This window comes from Schistocerca serialis, chromosome 2 (genome assembly GCF_023864345.2).
Source record: "Schistocerca serialis cubense isolate TAMUIC-IGC-003099 chromosome 2, iqSchSeri2.2, whole genome shotgun sequence".
Classification (NCBI taxonomy): Eukaryota; Metazoa; Arthropoda; class Insecta; order Orthoptera; family Acrididae; genus Schistocerca; species Schistocerca serialis.
Window position 1 is genome coordinate 422,810,350 of NC_064639.1, and position 19,802 is coordinate 422,830,151.

The window sequence follows — 19,802 nt, forward strand, 5'->3', positions numbered from 1 at the left end:
ATACTTCACAACTGCTTTCACATGTGGTCCTGCCTCTGATATGGAAAATGTGATTGTGTGGGAACTGAAATAGAATGTGCAATGGGTGGGCGGGGAGGTGTGTATAGGACAGGTCTTGGATGTTCATCTTTATCAGGGATAATGAACCATGTGGTATGTGGTTGGGAGTTGATGTGGTATAAGCATGGACTGGGATATCTTGTTGGTTGAGTGGGTGATGGAATACCTCTTTGGGAGAGGTGGGCATGTCCACTAACCAATTGTTTGTCCAAATCAGTGACTACAACCAAATTGTGGCTGAGAGTGGTTGTCTGTCGTGTGGCGCAATGTGTTGTTTAGTATAACCTTGATCTAAATAACTGCTTCACAATCATATAAAACCACAACCTCAGATTCTCTGAATAGCATATGGGATTTGTCCTCACAACACATTTGCCAATTCCATAATCCTCCTGGCCTCAATCTCTGCTAGCCCTTGTCCCATACTGGGCATATACATTTCCACCTGTCACTATGCACCTGCTTCACTCATTCTGTACTCATTCTCTCCAGTCCGCAGTCTCCTTCTTCCTCTGATCTGTCTTCCCCTCCCAATATACTCCTCCAATTGATTGTGTGCCACACCCTCCCATCCCTTGGCAACCCTTTCCTACACGCCTCCCATCCTATCTCTGCCTCCTTTCTGCTCTAACTCAGCCCAACACAACCCCTCACCTCAGTCAATTTGCAATGCAGCTCTGAGGAAGGGCACTATACACAAGCTTAGCATTGTTCTCAGTCATGTTGTAATTTTTGATAACTATGGGATCCTCAAATCCTAATTATTAATTTGATGGCAACATTCTTTGTAATTTTATAGAAAATAAATTTGGATCAGTTACCAGAGAACTAAAATAAGTGTTGGCCTGCATCTTAAGAGAAATGTGTTGATATGGGCTGTAATACACTTGTACATCTGTTTTCAAGTTAGAAAGATCCTGCCTAATGCATAGAAAATTATGTGTTTGCAATACGAGTTCATGAATAGTCATTAAGACCTTGGTTAAGTGATCTGTCTAAGCGTTTTTTTATTCTGTCAATATCAAATGCCTGTTTTAATTCAAAGTCTACAGCAGATTTCCTGTAAGGTTTTGTACACTGCTGTTTACTAGTTAATATGATATTATCTTTTAAGTCTTTGCATTGCAGGCATTACATTAATGAAACCAGTTTATATTATTGGATAAGATTTTATTATGAGGCACATCTCAAAAAGATGGACTAGTTTGCTAGAGAAGTTAACAATATATGAAGATTAGAAAAATATAATCAGATCCACAAACAAATACATTCAACTCTTTTTTTAAAAGTATTCATTATTATGCTTCAGCACTTCATTTACCATGGAACAGCCTTTTTAAATCCTTATCATATATTCCCACCACCTGAAATTTGCAACTGTTCCGTCAAAGCAGTAAGAACAAATCATTTGTTGAGATTTAAGAGAAGATCGTAATCAATATTGCAGTATGATGATTCAAAGTGCTGTGTTCATACAATGTTTCCACCTAAATTTTGAAATTGTGTTGACATTGTTTTTTAAGTGGATTTTTAAAGTTTGTGGAATTTGAATTGTGTGACTATACTGACATCAGAAATCCACATATTCCATTATGTCTCATTTTACATTGAGAAATCAGCTCACTGTTTGTAATCCTCATGTGATAGGACTTTATTTTCAAAGCCTTTTTAAACTCATTGCCACATGTAGAGGGAATAACAACATTGTAAGAGACTGTGGTAGCTGGGATCAGGGGCCACAGAAAGAGAACAGTGTCTGACAGTTTCCCAATTGGCACAACCAATAGATCTGCATTGCTACCACAGTTAAGTAAGGAAGAGGCTCCAGTAGAAGTAGGTGTAGTTAAGATGCAACAGAATCTCACTAGGAAACCAACAACAGTAGAAAGTAAGAGGAAAGTTCTGTTGCTAGGTAGCAGCCATGGAAGAGGTGTGGGCCAGATTTTGCAGGAAAAATTTGGTGACAGGTACCAGGTCACAAACTTTCTCAAGTCAAGTGCATGTCTTAGCCAGGTGGTAGAGGATATAGGTTCCTTGTGCAAGGATTTCTCAAAGCAGGATCATTTGATGATAGTGCGTGGAGTGGGAAACAGTATTGATAGGGATCAGGGCTACAGTATTGAGTGTGACCTGGTGAAAATAGCCTCTGTAACGACCCATACCAATGTTGGGCTGATGCCTGCTTTTGTGCGGCATTATCAGTCCCAGTTGAATCGCTCTGTCAAGAGGGTAAATATGGAGTTGTATCAGTTGCATAGGACGGCCACTCTGTCAGACATGCGATTGGTTCCTGTTGAGGCTATTGATAGGGGAGATTTCACAAGGCATGGCCTACACCTCAATAGGAAAGGGAAGGGTAAACTGGCAGGGTTGTTAGCAAAATCCATAAGGGGGGACACTAGTACTCATGGATGTACCTCTTTTTTAGACTGATATCAGTGTCCAATGAGAAGTTCAGGCAGGCAGGTAGGTGCTAAAGAGGTCCAAAACTCACAAGAGTCTCAAAACAGTAAAGTAAATAATAATGTTACCATATTTAACCAAAATATTGGTGGATTAAAGAAAAAACTAGATTCTAACAAAAGTAAAATAAAAAATAATGTTACCATTTCGCACCAAAATATTCCAGGATTGAAGAGTAAAATAGATGAGCTCCTGGTTTGTTTGGATGACATTGAATCTGATAATGTAATAGGTATACTATGCCTGTCTGAGCATCACATTGTGTCTGATATGTAAAAGGTAAATATCAGTGGTTATAAACTAGCTGCACGTATGAGGAAAGAGAATAAGGTGAGAGGAGGAGTTGCCATATATGTCAAAAGTTCTCACTATTAAAAAAGCTTAGATACAAAAAAGTTTTATCTAGAGCAACATATAGAAGCATGTGCCTGTCAGCTTAAACTGAAGGAGGGCTCTTTTATAATTGTAACAGTATATAAGTCCCCTTCAGGAAACTTTCATTTATTCCTGGAAAACTTTGATACCTTGTTGTGCTATCTGTCAGATAGGGGAAAGCAAATTATATTTGTGGGGACTTCAATGTTGATTAACTGAAAGAGTGTAATATGAAGAATGACCTGGAAGTCTTGCTTGGTTCTTTCAATTTGACATCTGTCATTTATTTTCCTACTCGGGTAGTAAAGGACAGCAGCACATTGATAGATAACACATTTATAGACCAAGATAAGTTTAAAAACATAAATTCTTGTCCTTTTTAGAATGACCTTTCTGATCACGCTGCTCAGCTATTTACAGTATATGACATAGATCCATTCAGTAATTCAAAACTACCCTCCAAAGTTGTGCATTCAGTTAATGACTCAATAATTAGAAATTTCAGCAAAAATCTTCAGCAGTTAGACTGGGATGAGGTGTACAAGGAACCCGATGCTAATTTAAAATATAACTTATTTCATGATACACTTGTAAGAGAATTTGAAAATTGTTTCCCCAAGAAAGTAGTTAAATCTAATTATAAGAAACCATGCAAAAAACTTTGGCTTACTAAAGGAATAAAAATATCTTGTAACCACAAAAGGGAACTGTATCTAACAACAAGAAAGAGTAATGACCCAGAAACAGCTAAAACTATAAAAACTACTGTGCGACATTAAGAAAGATTATTAAAAAGTCCAGAAGCATGTGCATCATGTCTGGGGTTAATACCCCTGATAACAAAATCAAAACAATATGGAATATTATTACAAGGGATACAGGGCAACTAAGAGTTACAGGATGATGGCATTACCATCAAAGTGAATGGAAACTTGACAAACAACGAGCTGGAGGTTGGAAACATTTTGAATAATCATTTTTTAAATGCTGAAGAGAAAATAGTATCTAAATGTTCATTAGAAGAAGCAAGGCAGTTAATAGAAGAGGCCTTACCCACACATGTTGATACAATTGAAATTCCACCCACCTCTTCTTCTGAAATTAGGAAGATAATAAACTCTCTCAAGAATAAAAGCTCACATGGCTTTGATGGCATTTCCAGCAGGATAATAAAAGCTTGTTCCCAAGAGATAAGTGGGATTCTTAGCCACATATGTAATTGCTCTCTGAAGCAGGGTAGACTGAAGTATGCCATTGTTAAAACACTGCATAAAAAAGGGGATACGTCTGATGTCAACAACTACCGCCCAATCTCTCTTCTGACTGCCTTATCCAAAATTCTTGAAAAATTAATGTATGGTACAATAGCTTCACACTTTTGTAAAAATAAAGTTGTAACAAAATGTCAGTTTGGTTTCCAGACAGGTTTTTCAACGGAGAATGCTATATATCCTTTCACTAATGAAATGTTAAATGCTCTGAGTAACTGGAAGTCACCCATTGGGATTTTTTGTGATCTCTCAAAGGCTTTTGATTGTGTAAATCATGGAATACTTCTAGATAAGCTCAAGTACTGTGGTATAAATGGGGCGGAGCTCAAATGGTTTAAATCATACCTAACTGGAAGAGTGCAGAAAGTTGAAATAAGCAGTTCACATAATGTACAAAAAACTGGTGATTTCTCAAACTGGAGAACAATCAAGAATGGGGTGCCGCAAGGTTTGATCTTGGTTCCTCTGCTGTTCTTACTATATATATTAATGACTTGCCATCCTATATTCACGAAGATACAAATCTGGTACTTTTTGCTGATGATACAAGTATAGCTATCACACCCAACAGACAAGAATTCAGTGATGAAATTGTAAACGATGTTTTTCAGAAAATCATTAAGTGGTTCTCTGCAAATGGGCTCTCATTAAACTTTGACAAAACACAGTATATACAGTTCCACACAGTAAATTGAATGACACCATTAATAAATATAGACTTTGATCAGAAATCAGTAGCTAAGGCAGAATATTCAAAAGTTCTAGGTGTATGCATTGATGAGGGGTTGAACTGGAAAAAACACACTGAAGATCTGTTGAAACGTTTGAGTTCAGCTACTTATGTTATTAGGGTCACTGCAAATTTTGGTGATATACCGTATTTACTCGAATCTAAGCCGCACTTTTTTTCCGGTTTTTGTAATCCAAAAAACCGCCTGCGGCTTAGAATCGAGTGCAAAGCAAGCGGGAGTTCTGAAAAATGTTGGTGGGTGCCGCCACAACTAACTTCTGCCGTCGAATATATGTAACGCCACACAGGCATGCTTTGTAGGCACAAAGATAAATACTGGTACCAAAATCTCTGCATCAGTAAATAAATTAAAAAAAAAAAAAGTGGAAGACGAGCCTTTTTCCTCCGCTCAGAGTTTGGACCACTGCGTTTTGGTACATTATCCAACGAAGTAAATACAAATTCTGTATTGTTGATCTTCGAATGTAGCAGCATTTCAATGTACTACAAAAGTCCGACTGGCAAGACTGTTTGGGATGTTTGTCAATATGGCCAACTCTACGTTCTGAATTTTTTCCTACCTGTGAGAAGAGATGGTTGCTAGTAGGAGCTTTTATGAATTGTGAATCACATGTAGTATTCTCTTCGCCATAAGATTAATACGAATATAAACATTTTGCCATGTATTGTTTCGTGTTTGCTACTATCTCATTTAAATCCTGTCTGCCTAATAAACTACGAAACTAGAGTGAGACAACAGCAAACGCGGAAGAATATACATATCATGTCATGTTTATATTCTTATTATTCTTATGCCTGATAGTGATACAGTCAGAAATGAAGCACGGCAACTGACTAGATTTTTAAATCAAAGATGACTAATTTCTGTGCAGAATGTAATGAACTAAAGAAGCGCCTGCAAAGATTTTCAAACGGAGAAAAATTTTCGCTAAAATTTCGTTCAGAACATCGTCTATCATACGCAGTCTATTATTTGGTTCTTGTTGATCATTATCAAAGAAAGAAGTAGTGTAAGTAACAACAAATGTTTCGCTAATGAGACGACTCCTCTCTATTTTTTATTTGTAAGCGGCGGTAGCGCGCACAAAAGCAAGCCACGCCGCGAGCGGTGACAGGCCGTAAACACGCACTATCAGAATGCGACAAACAATGCATGACACAGTACAGTAATGCATTTTCAGCTTAGAGTGACGTAAACACCTATAACAACACACTCGTTCGACCTATACTTGAGTATTGCTCATCAGTGTGGGATCCGTACCAGGTCGGGTTGACGGAGGAGATAGAGAAGATCCAAAGAAGAGCGGCGCGTTTCGTCACTGGGTTATTTGGTAACCGTGATAGCGTTACGGAGATGTTTAATAAACTCAAGTGGCAGACTCTGCAAGAGAGGCGCTCTGCATCGCGGTGTAGCTTGCTCGCCAGGTTTCGAGAGGATGCGTTTCTGGATGAGGTATCGAATATATTGCTTCCCCCTACTTATACTTCCCGAGGAGATCACGAATGTAAAATTAGAGAGATTAGAGCGCGCACGGAGGCTTTCAGACAGTCGTTCTTCCCGCGAACCATACGCGACTGGAACAGGAAAGGGAGGTAATGACAGTGGCACGTAAGGTGCCCTCCGCCACACACCGTTGGGTGGCTTGCGGAGTATCAATGTAGATGTAGATGTAGAACAAAGAGAACAGCACTTATCAGATCAAAGAAAAATAAGCAATCAATTCAAACCAGACGAAGCACGTGAAAAAGGAAGGATATCTGTATAAATACGGATGGAGCGCGTGACGTGTAGCAATGGCTACCTGGTAAACCGTAACTGCTAAGCTTACGACTCGAACCAAACTACTGCAGCTGTATCGTCATTCATTCGACCTAAATTGTGTCTCATATTACAACTAGGCGAACTTTGTTTCGATTTGGAGGTGCGACCTAAAACTTTTCTCTCCCCTTGATTTTCGAGTCTCAAATTTCAGGTGCGGCTTTGATTCGGGAAAAATTTTTTTCCTTGATTTCGAGTCTCATTTTTCAGGTGCAGCTTAGATTCGAGTGCGGCTTAGATTCGAGTAAATACGGTACATGTCAGTAAATTAGCTTACCATGCCTATTTTCGTTCTCTGCTTTCGTATGGCATCATATTGTGGGGTAACTCATCATTGAGTAAAAGAGTGTTCATCGCACAAGGGTGTGTAATCAGAATAATTGCTGGAGCTCATCCAAGATCATCATGCAGTCTCTTATTTAAAGAGCTAGGGATCTTCACTGTAGCCTCACAATGTATATGTTCGCTTATGAAATTTGTTATTAACAATCCGAATGAATTCAAAAGTAATAGCAGTGTACATGGATATAACACTAGGAGAAAGGATGAGCTTCACTACTCAAGGTTAAATCTAACTTTGGCTCATAAGGGGGTAAATTATGCTGCCACAAAAGTCTTTGGTCACTTATCTAATAGCATCAAAAGTCGGACAGATAGCCGTATAGCATTTAAAAGTAAATTAAAAGAATTTATAAATGGCAACTCCTTCTACTCATTAGATGAATTTTTGGATATAGTAAGTGGGTAATTTCCCCACCCCCCACACACAAAAAAATGAAGTTTTGTGTAATGTAATATCTTGTATTGACACCTTTTATTAATAACCTGACACATTCCACATCATTACGAAGTGTCGTATTCAAGATCTATGCAACAAGTACTAATCTAATCTAATCTAATATAATCTGTGGTTACTCACACACAGATGCTATACATATATTACAACCCAAGAGGGCTCTAATCATTGCAGACTGTTATTTTTTCTTGTCAGAGCACCCTTACCCCATGTAAAACTTTCCTGCCTCACTTCACATGAAACTGCAATTTCATGAAGTTGAGTGAAGAATAGTACTGTGTTGCTTATTTAGAAATACATTATACTGCACAATATACTGCAAATTTTCTTGCTTTCCTTGCAAACTGACCTGGCTTTCTGATTTGATATTCAGTTCTGGTTCTACAATTAATCATTTCCACTGTAGTAATACAACATATTAAATTGGAATATTGACCAACATACTCCACAATAATCATTTAAGTTAGAGTGTTATGTTGCAGTAATTTTGATTTATCTCGACACAAGTAGTACTGGTAAGTCAATTTATTTAATAAAAAGATGAATTTGAAGTTTAATTATTAACCAGAGTTACATTTCTGTAGGGAGCTGTGCCTGCCACTGTTGCAATAATGAAAGGCCAGATCAAAGTAGGATTAAACAAAGATATGATTGCAGAGTTGGCCACTTCCAAAGCTGTCAAAACATCACGTCGAGATTTTCCATATGTTATGAGCAAGGTACTGTATGCAGCACTTTCAGTCAGTTTAAGTGATATTCCTAGAACAATGTTTATACTCTCATTTCCCACTGATTCAATATTTTTCTTTTCTTTTGCAGAAGTTGAATGGTGGTACAACTGTTGCAGGAACCTTAATAGTCGCAAAAGGAGTTGGTATTCACGTTTTTGCTACAGGTATGGCACGTAGGACTAAAAATTGTGTACATAGAAGACTGACTGATTTTTCTTCTCTATTCCAGTGGTAGCTAGAAGATTTATTTTGTATCTGTAATTATGTCACTACCAAAGTTTAAATGATGTCTTGTTGTTGTGGTCTTCAGTCCTGAGACTGGTTTGATGCAGCTCTCCATGTTACTCTATCCTGTGCAAGCTTCTTCATCTCCCAGTACCTACTACAACCTAGACCTTCTGAATCTGATTAGTTTATTCATTTCTTGGTCTCCCTCTATGACTTTTACCCTCTATGCTGCCCTTCAATAGTAAATTGGTGATTTCTTGATGCCTCATAACGTGTCCTACCAACCGATCCCTTCTTCTAGTCAAGTTCTGCCACAAACTCATCTTCTCCACAGTTCTGTTTAGTACCTCCTTATTAGTAACATGATCTACCTATCTAATCTTCAGCATTCTTCTGTAGCACCACATTTCAAAAGCTCCTTTTCTCTTCTTGTTCAAACTATTTATCGCCCATGTTTCACTTCCATACATGGCTACACTCCATACAAATACTTTCAGAAACAACTTCCTGACACTTAAATCTATACTTGATGTTAACAAATTTCTCTTCTTCAGAAACACTTTTCTTGCCATTGCCATTCTACATTTTATATCCTCTCTACTTCAACCATCATCAGTTATTTTTCTCCCCAAATAGCAAAACTCCTTTCCTACTTTAAGTGTCTCATTCCCTAATCTAATTCCCTCAGCATCACCCGACTTAATTAGACTACATTCCATTATCCTCATTTTGCTTTTGTTGATGTTCGTCTTATACCCTCCTTTCAAGACACTGTCCATTTCATTCAACTGCTCTTCCAGGTCCTTTGCTCTCTCTGACAGAATTACAATGTCATTGGGAAACCTCAAAGTTTTTATTTCTTCTCCATGGATTTTAATTCCTACTCCAAATTTTTCTTTTGTTCCCTTTACTGCTTGCTCAATATACAGATTGAACAACATTGGGGATAGGCTACAACCCTTTCTCACTTCCTTCCCAACCACTGCTTCCCTTTCATGCCCCTCAACTCTTATAACTGCCACCTGGTTTCTGTACAAATTCTAAATAGCCTTTCGCTCCCTGTATTTTACCCCTGCCACCTTCTGAATTTGAAAGAGAGTATTCCAGTCAACATTGTCAAAAGCTTTCTCTAAGTCAACAAATGCTAGAAACGTGGGTTTTCCTTTCCTTAATCTATCTTGTAAGATAAGTTGTAGGGTCAGTATCACCTCACATGTTACAATATTTCTATGGAATCCAAACTGATTTTCCATGAGGTCAGCTTCTACCAGGTTTTCAATTCATCTGTAAAGAATTTGCATTAGTATTTTGCAGTTGTGACTTATTAAACTGATAGTTCGGTAATTTTCACATTTGTCAACACCTGCTTTTTTTGGGATTGGAATAATTATATTCTTCTTGAAGTCTGAGGGTATTTTGTCTGTCTCACACATCTTGCTTTCTCAGATGGTAGAGTTTTGTCAGGGCTGGCTCTCCCAAGGCTGTCAGTAGTTCTAATGAAATGTTGTCTACTTCCGGGGCCTTGTTTCAACTTAGGCGTTTCAGTGCTCTGTCAAACTCTTCACGCGGTATCATATCTCCCATTTCATCTTCATCTACATCCTCTTCCATTTCCAAAGTATTGTCCTCAAGTATATCGTCCTTGTATAGACCCTCTATATACTCCTTCCATCTTTCTGCTTTCTCTTCTTTGCTTAGACCTGGGTTTCCATCTGAGCTACTGATATTCATACAAGTGGTTCTCTTTTCTCCAAAGGTCTCTTTAATTTTCCTGTAGGCAGTATCTATCTTACCCCTAGTGAGATATGCCTCTGCATCCTTACATTTGTCCTCTAGCCATCCATGCTTACCCATTTCGCACTTCCTGTCGATCTCATTTTTGAGACATTTGTATTCCTTATTCCTTTTTGCCTGCTTCATTTACTGCATTTTTATATTTTCTTGTTTCGTCAGTTAAATTCAATATATCTTCTGTTATCCAAGGATTTCTACTAGCCCTTGTCTTCTTACCTACTTGATCCTCTGCTGCCTTCACTATTTCATCCCTCAAAGCTACCCATTATTCTTCTACTGTATTTCTTTCCCCCATTCCTGACAATCGTTCCCTAATGCTCTCCCTGAAACTCTCTACAACCGCTGGTTCTCTCAGTTTATCCAGGTCCCATCTGCTGAAATTCCCACCTTTTTGCAGTTTCTTCAGTTTTAATGTACAGTTCATAACCAATAGATTGTGGTCAGAGTCCACATCTTCCCCTGGAAATGTCTTACAGTTTAAAACCTGGCTCCTAAATCTCTGTCTTACCATTATATAATCTATCTGAAACCTTCCAGTATTTCCAGGCCTGTTCCATGTATACAACCTTTTTTCATCATTCTTGAATCAAGTGTTACCTAGGATTAAGTTATGCTTTGTACAAAATTCTGCCAGGCGGCTCTTTCGTTTCTTACCCCTATTCCATATTCACCTACTATGTTTCCTTCTCTTCCATTTCCTACTATCAAATTACAGTCACCCATGACTATTAAATTCGTCCTCCTTCACTATCTGAATAATTTCTTTTATCTCATCACACATTTCATCAATCTTTTCATCATCTGCGGAGCTAGTTGGCACATAAACTTGTACCACTGTGGTAGGCGTGGGCTTCATGTCTATCTTGGCCACGATAATGTGTTCACTATGCTATTTGTAGTAGCTTACCTGCACTCCTATTTTTCCATACATTATTAAACCTACTCCTGCATTACCTCTGTTTGATTTTGTACTTATAACCCTGTATTCGCCTGATCAGAAGTCTTGTTCCTCCAGCCACCAAACTTCACTAATTCCCACTACATCTAACTTTAACCTATCCATTTCTCTTTATAAATTTTCTATCCTACCTGCCTGGTTAAGGGATCTGCCATTCCGTGCTCTGATCCGTAGAGTGCCAGTTTTCTTTCTGCTGATAACGACATCCTCCTGAGTAGTCCCCGCCAGGAGATCCGAATGGGGAACTATTTTACCTCTGGAACATTTTACCCAAGAGGATGCCATCATCATTTAATCATACAGTAAAGCTGCATGCCCTCGGGAAAAATTATGGCTGTAGTTTCCCCTTGCTTTCAGCCATTCATAGTACCAGCACAGCAAGGCTGTTTTTATTAGTGGTACAAGGCCAGATCAGTCAATCGTCCACCCTGCAACTACTGAAAAGGCTGCTGTCCCTCTTCAGGAACCACACGTTTGTCTTGCCTCCGTATTCTCTCCCAGAGCTCTGCTATATCACATGGTAAAGGCGGTACATTTATCAGATCTTTAATGTGTCCCCACAGAAAATAGTCACATGGAGTGAGATCTGGTGATCGGGGAGTCCATTTCATGAAACAGCTGCCCATTTCTACAGCATGGCCAATCCATCGATGTGGCAGCTCCATGTTCAGGTATCCACGAATGTCACGATGAAAATGGTGGAGCCAGTGGTAAATGACCTTCCTTGTTGGTGGCTTCTTTCCGTACTTGGTTCTGACATCGATTGAACAGCTGTAGCACACTTGTTTTTGTTGAACTCCAACACACAGAAAGCTCGCTCTGCACTTGAACTCACCATGTTTGCGACTAGTGCTGACAATGCTGTGGCGGTGTGCATGGGGTGGGGGGTGGGGGGTGGGGGAAACAAGTTGTTGAACAAATGTACAGAATTTTTGATAACCTCAATAAAAAAATAAAATTAGGTTTTAATCCTATATAGATGGTGAAATCTTTAGATATATTCACAGAATTATCCAGTTCATGTTTGTTTATTGTTGTATATTGTGACACATTTCAGCATCAACCATCATCTGAAGAAAAGGAAACAAAAAGATCAATCTATATTAGCTATTCTACAAACTAGTTACTATGGAACTGTTGAATTCTTAATACATACAAAAGAGAAAACAAAGATGCATACAATGTATCTCGTCATATAGTGTTCTGAACATACAGTAGGTACTAGCAAAATGTTGCTACAGGATGGCACTACTGTCAAATATGAATTGGCATATGAGTACTAGTAGAATATTAAACATCTGTAGTCCTACAAGAAAACATTTATGAATTTTACAAATGCAGGAATATTTGCTCTTGATTTAAAATAGGTATAATACTGTGAGTGACGAAACAGTGAGGCATTACTTGCAGCATTCTCTTTTCTTGTTTTTACCATAAAATACAAAATTGTGAAATGTAATAGAAACAGTCAGGAAGCAAAAGGAAAGAAGGAGGAAGATGGATGTGCATCTGTTTCTTCAATTAATGTTGTATAAAAATCAGTTGTGAATTGAATTATCAGATGTATATAGAAACTACGACTATTAGTTAAATGGAAGTTAATAATATAATACCTACATGCAGTGTCTAAAAGAGAAAAAAACATTCATATTACAGGACACACATGAAACTGCTAGAATCAGACTACCGTTTTAAAATATTAATGAAAAGACTGTAAGAAAAGAGGGCATCACTGGCGTACTATTCCATCTGGTGTGAGAAGCTTCAAAAAGTGTGTTGGCTTGCCTCGTACTCATGCTCAGTCTTCAGGCAGCCAGTGTGTAGTGTTAAGAACAGGGATAGTGCCTCACAATGCAGCTCATTGCATAGAGTCTCATTTTAATAAGTAATTGCATAAAGCAGAAAAGATTCCTACTGAATTTATTCTGCTCATTGAGCAGTTTATGTAGCCGCTCCATTCTGTGTGAATTAATTTTCAGTTCCTCTAGCATGTTAAGTATATCACTTTTGGGAGTTCAGTGTAAAATTTTAAGATTATTTTCAGTACATCACACTGCATGTCCATCCCTACATAAGTGCCATCTCAAAGCATTTTTGTTACCAAGTAACTTATGAGTACTCCCTGAAATCTCTGCCAATCTGACCTGTATACTTATTACTACAGTTCCCACAATGAATTTTATAGACACCTGATTTGGTAAACTTGTATGGTCTGCCTTTTATATTATGTCACAGAAGTCCACACATAGTTCCTTCTTTAGTATCAGCATGAATTAAACTTTTAACTGTGCATTCACAATGTATATATCACCGAAGTATATTCAACATTCTGGGATGTTCTGTCAACATCTTTTTCTTCCTTTTCCTTATTTTTGAACACTTTTTTTAACATCAAATTCTTTAAAGCCATTGCCATTGACAACTTGGACGATTATACTTCATTTCTGCTGTATTCACCAGCCTATAGATCAAAGATCTGACTATATGCATTTATGTACTTTCAGATAGCAAGAGTGTTTGCCACATTTAGAATTTTTAAATTCAAAGTGCTACCAAAAAGTTCCCAAAACCTAACACTAAATACAATCACATCACACAAGATTTTTATTTGCCAACCAAAGTATCCCAAGTACTTGGAAACCAAGTGTCAGACATCACATTCATCAATGTTCATGCCCCAACTGAGGATAAAACAGATGAGGAAAAGGAAGAGTTCTATGACCAACTAGAATAAACAATTAAGAGCACACCAAGTAGAAATATGACAATAGTGTTGGGAGATTTTAATGGAAAAGCAGGAAAAGAAGAATTCTACACACCAACTATAGGAAGGCACAGTTTGCATGATGAGACCAATGAGAATGGTCAGAGGACGATCAACTTGGCTATCTCAAAGAACCTGAGAGTAAGTTTGACTTACCTTGAACACAAGAGAATACATAAGGGAACATGGTGTTCACCAGATGCAAGAACCACCAACCAGATAGGTCATATCTTGGTGGACCAGTGCTATAGTCATAGAGTCATGGACATCAGGTCGTAGAGAGGAGCTGACTGCACATCAGACCACTTCCTCATTGTGTGCAGGCTTAAACTTATGGTCACCTACATGCATAAGAAGAAGTTGAATGTTGAGAGAAACTACGAGAGGGTGCCATTAAAGAACACTATGCTATAGAAATAAAAAACTGTTTTTAGGTCCTGGAGACCCTGGAACCAACAGAGAATGTGGAGGAAAGGAGGAAAGAAATGAAGTCCACGGTACTAAATGTAGCAGAGGATATATTGGGAAGAAAGAAGATAATGAAGAAGAGGAAATGGTTCAATGAGACATGCCAGAAGGCTACAGAAAAGAGAAGGAAGATGAGGGAGAAATGGCTAGCTGACAGGGAGAATGAGCAGAAAAGGGAACATTTTATCAACATCAGAAGGGAGACAAAGTGAATCCTAAGAGCAGAGAATAGAATATATCTAACGAGTTTACCAGAACAAGTTGAGGCAGAGAGCCAAAACAAGAACTCAAGGCAATCCTTCCAATACAAAAAAAAATCAGAAATATGGATTTCAGAGCCCAACGTTTTTCATAAGAGATGAGAATGGCAACTTGATAAATGACAAGGAAAGAATTGTAGAAAGATGGAAAGAATACTTCTCAGAACTGTTGAATCGCCCGGACCAAGATGAGATATTACCTGCAAACACTACAGAGGAAAGGAACGATGAAGAAGAATGAGAAGTTAGTGAAGAAGACATGAAGATCATAATCAAAGGACTCAGAAACAACATACTCCCAGGGTAGGACAGAATAACTTCAGAATTTATCAAGAAGGGAGGTAAGAGCTTACACTTAGAGATATATAAACTGATCCAGTTGATATGGGAGAAGGAGACACTGCCAAAAGAATGGAAATTGGCTATAATATGCCCAATATACAAGAAGGGAAGCAAAATGGAATCCGGTAACTACAGAGGAATCAGCTTGTTGAATGTAATGTATAATGTGCTGTCCATCATTATCCTCAGAAAATAGAGAACAACATACAGGAGTACAAAGCTGGCTTTCAACCAAACCAATCAACAATAGATCACATTTTCACACTAAGACAATTGCTTGAAAAACACTGGGGATATGATAAAGATATCTACAGCCTGTTCATCGATTTTCAATGTTCATATGACAGGATCCACAGGAATAGCCTATAAAGTGCAATGTGTGACTTCATAATCCCTGAGAAGCTAGTGAGAATGGTTCTAGCTTGTATGGAAGGGTCAAAGGCAGCAGTACATTTCTGAGGACCCACATAAGAAACATTCAAGATTGAGACAGGCCTCAAACAAGGGGATGCTCTCTCATGTGTTCTGTTCAATGTCATCTTAGAGAAAGTAATAAAAGAGTGTAGGCAACAGGAGTGGGCTAGAGTAGAGATGGACGGTAACTTCAGTTGTCTCGCATATGCAGATGACATAGTACTACTAAGTGAATCAAAGCATGAGTTGAAAGAAATGTATCAGAAAATGGACAATTATGCACAGAAGGTAGGGCTCAAAGTGAATTGAGACAAAAAACAGTGTTCATGCAATTAGGAAGAAGACAAGAGCGGGAGGAATTTCTTGAGATAGATGACAAGAGGTTCAAGAGAGTACACCAGTTCAAATACTTGGGATCTTGGTTTACCACGAACAACAACATAAAAATGGACATCAAGGAAAGAATAGCAGTGGGAATGAAATGCATGCATTCCCTCAGAGAGACGCTTGGCTATAAATCGATCTCAGTGAACACCAAGATGAAAATCTACAACACACTGAAATGCCCAGCAGTAATGTATGGTTCAGAAACATGGAGCATGACTAAGTGAGAAAGGGAAAAACTATTAATATTTGAAAGAAGAGTTATGAGGAAGATATGGGGACAAGTTTTAGATAACTGAGTATGGAGGAGGAGGAAAAACAAGGAAATCTACCTTCTGATGCAACAACCAACTATCCTACAGAAGGAAGAGAGCAAAAGAATACAATGGGTGGGCCATGTAGCCCATATGCCAAATGGCACTAGTGGGGAAACCTAACACCAAATGCCCCATTGGATGACCAAGGCAGTGCTGGATGGACCTAGCAGTCCTGGGAATTGAAGGCACCTGGAGGAACTGGGCACAAAACAGGAAGTAATGGAGACAGTTTGTGGAAGCAGCACATGATCTGCAGGGCCTGATTGCTGAATATCTATCTATCTATCTATCTATCTATCTATCTATCTATCTATCTATCTATCTACGCAGTCCCTTTGGGAGCTCAGACGTCAATCCCAGCACTTCTCTCATTAACAGAATGAATCCTAAAAGGCTTTATTAGTCAGTGTGTTGAACACCACTTGCAATTTACTTTGGATCTTCTCAACTGAGTCGAATCTTCATCCTTTCGACTTCGATTTCAACTTGTGAAAGAGAAAGAAATCACATGGAGCCAATATGGATAAATACAATGGGCGAGGATGGACTGCTGTGTTGCTTTTTTGCTAAAAAGTTCTGCACGTTGATAGCTGTATGTGGTCTCAATTTATTGTGGTGGAGGATTCAGTCATTCCTCTGCCAGGTCTCTGGACATTTCCTTCTCACATTCTCCATTAGGTGCTTTAGGACATTAACAGATGTTGTGGATGGTCCACCTATAATCTTTCACAATCACAATCTGAACAGCACTGACATATTCAGGTGTAATTCCGGAGATGGTCGTCCTTAATGTTTATCACCAACAGATGTCCAGCCATTTGTGAAGCTTTCATCCAAGCCATATGTTTGTGTCTGGCCCAAAACATCATTACCAAATTCTTGCACTAATATTTTGTGCATTTCTGTGGCTGTTTTACAAGTTTAAAACAGAATTTGATACAGCAATGCTGTTCTGTCAGGTCAGTCATTGCACAACCATAAGCACAAGCATTGGAAAACTGCCTGCCAACAGTAAACATGTCCACTTAGTTAGTTAGGTTGAAGCCACTAGGCATACTCAGTGTTATCCTATGAGGGTATATTGACACACAGAACATGTATTACACTGCTCCTTGTTGTATTTGGTTTACTACAGTTTGTAAGCATGGGTGATACAAATTTTGGGAACCTTAGGGTAGCACCTCATATATCAATCATATGTGCATTATTACTCATTCTGATGTTCCACACAGAAAGCTCAAATGTAATGTGCACAGCCTTCGTTGTCTGTATGTGGCTGTGAGTGTAATTGCTATATTCTTTAAAGATTTTTTATGCTATGTAGTGACATCATTAGAGCACACACTAAGATTGCTCATAAATGTGGCAAAAAATTACTCCTGGCTATTTTAAAGGAGCCATACAGGTTTTCTCTTGAAATAATCTACATAAAACTGGATAGGCAGGTGGGGATTAGAACTCCACTTCTTGTGGACGTAAATCAAATGTCTTAACAGTATACCACTCTAATCAGCTTAACATTGTAAAGTACCTTTTACCAAGTATGAAAATAGTAAAATGTGTCCAAATGTAGCTCTCTTATGCAATTTTGATATTGTTGTATTATGTAGACTTTTGAACGGTGCTTATAGTTTCATGAAAGTCTAAACTCATGGTTACTTGTCCCATGAGAAGAAAAAATGCAACAGATAGATATTAGCATTATCAAAACATAGCAGTCTTATTCTGAATCAAGCATCAATCTGAAGAAATGACAAAAAGAAGCAAGGTTTATAAAACACAGAAAACACTTTTTTATTTTCTGAAATATAGGAATTATGGGGTCACAAACAATATATATTGTTAAAATGACCTGTTTTATTTGAAATAAATGAATTACTTCCCCTTCCAGCTTTTTAATATTCCTCTCAAGTACCAAATATTTAGTTCCTTATTGAACCTCTGATTTCTGGTTCTAAAATTTCTTTACTGTAGAATCATATTTAATCACACTTTGTCAGGAGTAATGTATTTTGTCCAATATATTTCAGGTGGCATTGGTGGAGTTCACAGAGGTGGTGAGGAAACAATGGACGTGAGTGCTGACCTCATAGAAATTGGTCGTAGTCCAGTGGCCATTGTATGCAGTGGCGTGAAATCTATTCTTGACATTGAGAAAACATTAGAATATTTGGTAAGCCCAATACAGATACAGTTAAGAATTTTTTTAAGCTATTTTTCTACCCCATATGAAGAAGACCGGCAACTTGCCATTTCTTAATGTAATTGATATTTAGATGTATACGTTGCAAAGTACTGTATAAGTCTCATCGTAATCCTGGAAGTCAGTTCAAAAATTGATAGAAAAGAGATTTTACTGCAAATGGGTATGAAGTGATGATTATGATCTGGAGGATTTGTCTCCAAAAAGTTGTTGGGGATGACAGGAGATAGTTAAACTGTAGCACTTGAATTAATTCTTAACTGTGTAAAATAAATTTAAAAATGATTAATTAATGCTAATTGGGCAATTTAATGACATTATAATATGGTGAACTAGAATGAAGAGTATCTATGGGAATAGAGAAACTATTCTCATTAAAACCAAATAGACCTTGGGGATTACTTCGTTAGATACTTTTTTTTTGTAAATTCTGTGGCTTTTTAATTGTTTAATATGATGATCAGAAAAGATAAACATGATATTTTCTCATTATTTATATCTATTTGTTCCCATTTCATTCACTTTGGTATCCCTTTATTGTATGTTCATTAACCTCACTGTTTTATGCATGCATACATTCAGTCATCCACATTCCATACTGAGTAAATTGTAACATGACAAAGAATCAAATAATGGAAAGAATAGAGGTAACCACACTATGTATAGGAGCTATTGAGCGATTGGCAAATACACAAACAGTATTAAAAATGGGTTTCTTGAAGTTTTATTGGTGGATTGAATATTCTATCATTTTTTGGGCATGCTTCTGGGATATTTTAAATTCATGTTTGAATATGTTGGTTGACAACCTTTCAGCTATTCTCACGGTGAACCACTTGCAGTTTTTAATTCACTCTACACACTGTGAAGCAAATGTGAATGCACTAGAGACAACACTGTTGGTATGACAAGAATGTTGGTCATAGATTAAACTTGATGCATCTAAGAGTAATACAAAGCAAGTGCAGAATCTGAAAATCCATAGTGCTTACAAAGTATTTTGCTGATAATTATGGATGGCATGAAGACTTAGAATATTTCCCTTGAAATCACAGATGTGAAATAAGGGATTTCCATAGTTTGTTCAACTGGAAACTATTGTCTTGGTAGAGCAGGTCGTCTGCCCATTGTATTTCCCCACCTTCCTTGATAACTGTATTGACTTTATGCTCTTTCATTATTCTTGCAAATTTTGAAGAAGCATAAGGTGGATATGATCTTCCTTCCATCAGTCAAGACAGCAGTCCTTTTGTGATCAGTGAAGGATCGTCTGCTTTTTATGAAAGATTGGTGTGTATGAAATTCTTTGTGAATGTGGTAAAAGGTATATGGGACAGACAATATGCACTATAAAATAATATTGCATTGAACACCAGTAATACACCTTCCTTCTTAAGCCTAATA

The 19,802-nt window shown here is 37.8% G+C and overlaps 1 protein-coding gene across 1 annotated transcript in view; it reads left to right on the plus strand.

Annotated features, from left to right (window-relative positions):
- The window catches only part of LOC126455588 (pseudouridine-5'-phosphate glycosidase-like), a 135,764-nt gene that overhangs the window by 59,715 nt on the left and 56,247 nt on the right, over positions 1-19,802 (plus strand). The window contains exons 3-5 of the mRNA XM_050091346.1: positions 8,120-8,254; positions 8,355-8,430; positions 18,226-18,368. Coding sequence (XP_049947303.1) covers positions 8,120-8,254; positions 8,355-8,430; positions 18,226-18,368 — 354 coding nt within the window. The remainder of the gene's footprint in view (positions 1-8,119; positions 8,255-8,354; positions 8,431-18,225; positions 18,369-19,802) is intronic.